General features: G+C 43.5%; 1 protein-coding gene across 1 annotated transcript; it reads left to right on the top strand.

The window, feature by feature from the left end:
• Nucleotides 1-3,187: 3,187 nt before the first annotated feature.
• LOC138965404 (protein starmaker-like) lies at nucleotides 3,188-6,363 on the top strand. Its single transcript, XM_070337543.1, has 2 exons — nucleotides 3,188-3,458; nucleotides 4,185-6,363. Exons 1-2 carry the CDS (start codon nucleotides 3,310-3,312, stop codon nucleotides 5,848-5,850), a joined length of 1,815 nt encoding a protein of 604 aa, XP_070193644.1. The 5' UTR covers nucleotides 3,188-3,309; the 3' UTR covers nucleotides 5,851-6,363.
• Nucleotides 6,364-6,618: the final 255 nt, after the last annotated feature.

Below are 6,618 nucleotides of genomic sequence, written 5' to 3'. Positions count from 1 at the left end.
TGTGTGTGTGTGTGCGTGTGTTTGTGTGCACCGTGTGTGTGTGTGTGTGTGTGTGCATGTGTGTGTGTGTGTGTGCACTGTGTGTGTGTGCGTGTGTGTGTGTGTGTGTGTGTGTGTGTGTTTGTGTGTCCTTTGCTGCCCTACATGCCAAACGGCATAACCTAACTCTGTGTCTCCCCTCCACCTGTTGCCTTGCTTCTTTAGCCCTAACTCTGTGTCTCCCCTCCACCTGTTGCCTTGCTTCTTTAGCCCTAACTCTGTGTCTCCCCTCCACCTGTTGCCTTGCTTCTTTAGCCCTAACTCTGTGTCTCACCTTCACCTATTGCCTTGCCTTCCTCTCTTTCTTTTCTCTTGCGGGTTCCAAGTGAAAGCCTCAGTGATGGGTGATGTTGATTTCCTGAGGGTGTGTCACATCCAGCAGCATTTTCTTCTCAGAGTATCCTGTCAACAGACTCCTGGCCCGCCCTTTGCCACAGCTCTGATTTTGTCTGTCCACCCATAGACCTATATTCTAATATAGGTCCCTGGTCCACCTGATCTTGAAGATGAGCCTCAGACAGGTGTTGATAAAAGTCTAAATCTTCTGCTGTACGTGTCACCTTGCTCATCGTCCACGTCAGTCTCACTGAGAGCTGTAGAGTAGGACGCATTTGACATTGGAGTTGCGCAGCTGTTGTCCAAATGTTCTTCAACATCATGAAGCTGCTCGTACCCCTGTCCTAGCCGCGACGTCTCTGTCAGTGCCGCCTTGCCCATCCGAGTCGATCACACTTCCTAGATACATGATAAAGGATTGGACCAGGGCTGAGTTGCATGAAACTAAAGTGAGTCTATCCCTCCCGACCCGCCCATAAGAAATCAGAAGTGATAAGTGATTTTAACTGTAAAATTAATCTATCGCTCTTGCTCCATATTGTTCGTCCTGTTTGTATAGGTTTTGTTGGGACCGGCACGGTTGGTCTAGTGGTAAGGCGTCCGCCCCGTGATCGGGAGGTCGTGGGTTCGAACCCCGGCCGGGTCATACCTAAGACTTTAAAATTGGCAATCTAGTGGCTGCTCGGCCTGGCGTCTGGCATTATGGGGTTAGTGCTAGGACTGGTTGGTCCGGTGTCAGAATAATGTGACTGTGCTGCGACTTCTGTCTTGTGTGTGGCGCACGTTATATGTCAAAGCAGCACCGCCCTGATATGGCCCTTCGTGGTCGGCTGGGCGTTAAGCAAAAAAAAAAGAAAAAAAAAAGGTTTTGTTGGGGCCCTGTTGCTGCGCTACGTAGTACTGTGTGGTAGGCCAGGACCTGAAATTCGGTACCAGGCCAAATCTCATAAAGCAATAGCTTGCCTACCAACCCACCCATGTTTTTTTAAATTTTCATAGGTACACTATTCACTTTATCTTTCAATCTCGGGAAATTAGGCGCATCAACCAAATGAGGACAGGAGCCATGTACAGAGATTTCCTCACTAATGTAAGAAGAAGAATTTAAGAAGAATACTTTATGGGCTGACTGCCAGTGTGAACGAGAATTTGCTTATTCAGGGACAAATAAATAAACAACGTGTTTCAGACACATCCCTCTCTTGTGATTGGCACCTCCTATCTTTGTTCCCCGTAAAAGCAAGGATATGTACTCTTTTACAACTCATTTATTAAACTCGACAGTTATTTTCGGGATTCGTCTATTTGACCTTCTGCCAGTTTTGGGGTAAAAAGATGCTGGGGGTAAGAACCACAACTATGGATTACTTCCGGTTACACGAAAAGTAGCTGCTAAAACTTACAGGTAACTAATGCAACTAAAAACTACGAACATGTGTTTATTTTATCATATTCTTGATGAGTTTGCAATGCAGCTTTATTGACTGGAATGATCAAATAACATCAGTCGTCTAAAACGTGCATACAGCGGTCGAAGACGGAAGAGAGCCTAACGTCACGAGTCGGAATCAAGACTTAGTAAAGTTAGGCCTAAAAACAAAATAGGTGTGGTTACGGTAACCCGACCTACCCTATTTTTTAGGGGCCGACCCTATAACTTTTTATTACATTTGTCCCCCCAAAAAGTGCAGAAAACGCAATGAAAGCGAAATCGCCCGAGTCGTACACTTATTTCCCTGTCAAGTAGGTTTAATTTGTACACATTAGAAAAAAAAGTTTAAAAAAAAAAAGTGATTGCCTACCTTGCTACCCTATTTTTTTGGGCTATGTTACCGTAACCACACCTATTATTTTGTTTTGCTTTACTGGTTAGTTTTGTGTGTTGAACTTGAACCTCTTGAGTCTGCCAATTTTGTCGTAAACATAATACATTTTGGGGGGCAATGTTTCGAGGTGGAGCGGTGGGATGAGGGGGGGTGGGGGGGGGGGGGTCTTTTTGGGGGTAATGTTGAGCCACAGGCGGAAGGTATCGTTCACTGGACCACCACTATCGTAGAGAGACTTTCTATGATAGTAGTGGTCCATCCAGTGAACGATACCTTCCGCCTGTGGTTGAACTTTAGCGTTCAGGAACGGTTTTCTACTGCAATGAAACTTTTAAGCCTCTGATTTTGCAGAACCTGTCCATGTAGTTGTAAGCATTAGAGGTCATTTTAGATCTTGCTAAAGCTTTGAAGTTACGGAATTAACTGTACATACAGATGCCTTCACATGGGTTTTAAAATATAGAAAAGGTCAGAGCAGCCTTTTTTTTAAGGGAGACAGTGCTGCATGCATTTTGTCTACCAGTAGTAGTACTAGTAGTACCATAGAATAACCATGGCAGTCTTTTTTGCTCGATCAAATTGTATTCTTAATTTTGGAGCTCATTGGCATTGCACAAAATACTTTTTGGATAAATATTCCTTGCTTTGAAAGACTTGTGTCAAAAATAAGTCAGTAATGCCACCGGAGGAGCTCTGCATAATTTATAATGCTAAAGTTGACGGATTGGTCTAGACTGATACCTGAAAATAAGCAGCTCTGCCCTTTTTGAAAAAAAAAAATGTTTTGGTCATTTGCTTGATTGGGTCACCTTGATTTCTCTCTATCCCTTAGAGTGGAAAATAAATCATTAAATGATTCTTGCATGTGGACTTTGTCTACTAACTCACTAAAAGTAGAAGAATAAAAAACATTATGCAATGCATGATCAAGAAAATTTCTTTTACTAAGTTTTAGTGCCAGTGTTTTGTAAGCAATATGTTTCAGTCCTGCGTATCATTACTCTTACAGATAAGGAAGTATGTGATGTCACACTGACAGGAAGAAACGGGCATCACAAGATCTGCAGACCCAGAGGATTCACCTGACACGGTGTAGAACAGCATAACCATGGAAGGGAATAGTCCAATAGAATGCAAGGTGGAGACCATCAAACAGATCGTGGTGATAGAGGATGATGTTGTGGATCTCTGGCACACTGTGGGAGCCTCACGTGGCCTGACAACAGATGCGGATGTCTGCAGGTTTCTGCTCTCACTGTAAGTTGAAATGTTAATGGTTTGATGGACTTCTTACTACTCAAAGTCTTTTGTAATTCTTTGTTTATTTATTTTTTAGAATACATGCAGTACTATAAGAGGACTACATTCACAAAATAAAGATGAACTCATTCAAATGGGTGCAAGCATGTTGCCACAAATCTGCGAATCGCACATGTATGTATATTTCAGGACATTTTACCAACATTGTGGTCATACACAATAGCACATCATAGTCAGCTAGCAACTGTTTTCTTTGTCTTCTTTTCTTTTTTAAGTCGATTTTTGTCCTTTTGGATTGCTTATAACTAGTGTTATTAAGTTTGTTCCATCATCTTAGATTTGAAAAAAAGGAAAGACTCGTTTAGACTTGGCAAGGAACTGAGGACAGTGATTTGGGAGTATTTGGCAACTACGTTAGAATAGGTTTGGTTACATTTACTTTCATGTCTTTTTTAAAAAAATTAAATTTTTGTTATAGGGCTGACAGAAAGGTGAAAAGAATGATTAGAAAAATGACAGGAGTTACCTCAAAATTTTACCAATGAATTTGTGAGCCAAATGACCAAATGACAGTTGATTGACTGCTTGAAGTTAATGGCAAACATATAATATGAGTTCCATTTACTGACTTCTAAAAGGATTGAGTGTACACTATCCAAAAAACAAACAGTAATGGTGTTTATGGCAGTAAAGGACAGAAAACAGATCAACTGTTTGTTACAGGTATTTCAGCGATGGACAGGATGCACCTCATGGTGCCCGATGTGGTCAGTGCAACAGCCTTCTTACGCTGATCTGTACCAAATGTCAGCGGTCATCACAAGGTCCTTCACAGCAAGGCACACCTTCTCAGATCTGTTCACAGCAAGGCATGTCTTCCCAGATCCACACCCAGCAAGGCACACCTTCTCAGATCTATTCTCAGCTAACTTTCCTACCTTCCCAGCTGCTTGTTGGAAACGTCTTTTTACCAGCCTCTTCTGGAAAAGAGTTATATTCACAGCAACTGCCTTCAGTACAGTCATCTTCACAACAGCTCCCTCCTTTACCCTTCTCTTCGCAGTTAGCTCCTTTGGTTCAGCCGTCTCTGCCACAAACCCCATCGTTACAGCCGTCTTCGCAGGAATCTCCTTCATTACTGCCGTCTTCACAGCGAGCAGCAATGCTCTCGTCTACTCAAGGTCAAATGCCTTTTCAACAAGCTGCGCTGTCAAGGATGTCAACATCAGAGAGTATCACTTCAAATGCACGCATGCAAGCACGCCTGCATGCACCGTTTCTCACTTCTAAGCTACCGTCAAACTCTAAGGAGGACTCTCTCACACAGACCCTGTGTGAAGGCGATGAAGACTCGGATGGTTGTTTGGATATGGAGGTCTTTGATGGGGAAGAGGATTTAGATATTGAGATGACTTTTGAACAGACGAAAAAGGATCAAAAGTGGGAAAAAAGGGTGGAAAAAGACCTTGCCAGCAGATCATTGCAACAAAAGGTGCAATCTTTGAGTGAAAAGGACATGCAATCCAAAACTGCTGTTGTGATGCTGCATAAATGTGACATGACTTCGTCAACAAAGCAAAGTGATCCCAGGGGTGTCAGAAGCAGTTCGGGTAAAGGAAAACAGATATTATCTGGAATGAAAAGAAGAGGACTTGTTCAAGGTTCAGTACAGACTGCAGACAAGTTGAGCACCTGGGGCAGAATGCCGACGGATAGCCCTGACAACAACAGAGGCTTAACATATATTTGTCCTAACTGCAGCAAAGAATTCAAGTCACAGAGAGGATTCAGCATGCATCTGAAAAAGAAGTCATGCCCTAAAGCTCGCCAGGGAGCTCTCAGTGAGACATTTGTAAAAGATGATGATGCTGTGTCCAGTCGGCAGCGCCCGGAACAACAGGACTCTTCTGCAGACACACACAGGAAGTCTGCAGCAGACACGCACAGGAAGTCTGCAGCAGACACGCACAGGGACTCTTCAGCAGACACGCACATGTTGTCTCCAGACACACACAGGAAGTCTTCAGAAGACACACACAGGGACTCTTCAGCAGACACACACAGGAACTCTTCAGCAGACACACACAGGGACTCTTCAGCAGACACACCCAGGGACTCTTCAGAAGACACACACAGGGACTCTTCAGCAGACACGCAGAGGGACTCTTCAGCAGACACACACATGTCGTCTCCACACACGCACAAGGAATCTTCAGTGGAAACGCACAAGGGGTCTGCACCGGAACAAGATACAAGTCAACCAGCTGAAGCAGATCAAGTTCTGGTACCGGTAAGTAGGACTAAGAAGAATTATAACTCTGTGACAAGCAGGGCAAAGAGGGCCAAGCATTTCAAACTTATCGAAAAGAGAAAAGCAATAACCCGATAAACACCATGGAAGAGTGCATGTTGGGAAGACATGGCAGACGATCTAATCACATACAGTCTTGTTAATGAAAGAAACCACGAATCAAAAAACAAGAAAGGTAAGTTGTTGGAACATTGTTATTGACAAAAATATGTTACAACACAAATATATATCAACCCAACAGTCTTTGTTTGTTTGTTTGTTTGCTTAACGCCCAGCCGACCACGAAGAGCCATATCAGGGCGGTGCTGCTTTGACATATAACGTGCGCCACACACAAGACAGAAGTCGCAGCACAGGCTTCATGTCTCACCCAGTCACATTATTCTGACACCGGACCAACCAGTCCTAGCACTAACCCCATAATGCCAGACGCCAGGCGGAGCAGCCACTAGATTGCCAATTTTAAAGTCTTAGGTATGACCCGGCCGGGGTTCGAACCCACGACCTCCCGATCATGGGGCGGACGCCTTACCACTAGGCCAACCGTGCCGGTAACCCAAGTCTTTTAAGTGACCAGACAAACAATTAGTACCTTGATGGAATTATTAATTGTGACTTATTGTTTGTCTGTTCACTTAAAAGACCGTGGGGTCGACATATTTGTGATTGTAACATATTTTTGTCAATCACAACGTTCCAACAACTTACCTTTCTTGGTTTTTTTATTCTGAATTTTGGAATGTTGGCAGTCTCTTTGTTTATGAAAGTAACCATGTCCAAGCTTATGTCTAATACTTAGGCAAAAAAAAAAAAATAGTCTGTTTACGGTAACCCGACCGACCCTAT

This window comes from Littorina saxatilis, linkage group LG4 (assembly GCF_037325665.1).
Source record: "Littorina saxatilis isolate snail1 linkage group LG4, US_GU_Lsax_2.0, whole genome shotgun sequence".
Classification (NCBI taxonomy): Eukaryota; Metazoa; Mollusca; class Gastropoda; order Littorinimorpha; family Littorinidae; genus Littorina; species Littorina saxatilis.
Note: the sequence above shows the minus strand (reverse complement) of the source record. Positions and strands in the feature narration are given on the sequence as shown.

Coding starts and splice junctions, on each gene's coding strand:
- LOC138965404 (XM_070337543.1), top strand. CDS start 3,310: ATGGAAGGGAATAGTCCAATAGAATGCAAGGTGGAGACCATCAAACAG. Junction 3,459..4,184: donor TGCAGGTTTCTGCTCTCACT/GTAAGTTGAAAT, acceptor TGTTTGTTACAG/GTATTTCAGCGATGGACAGG.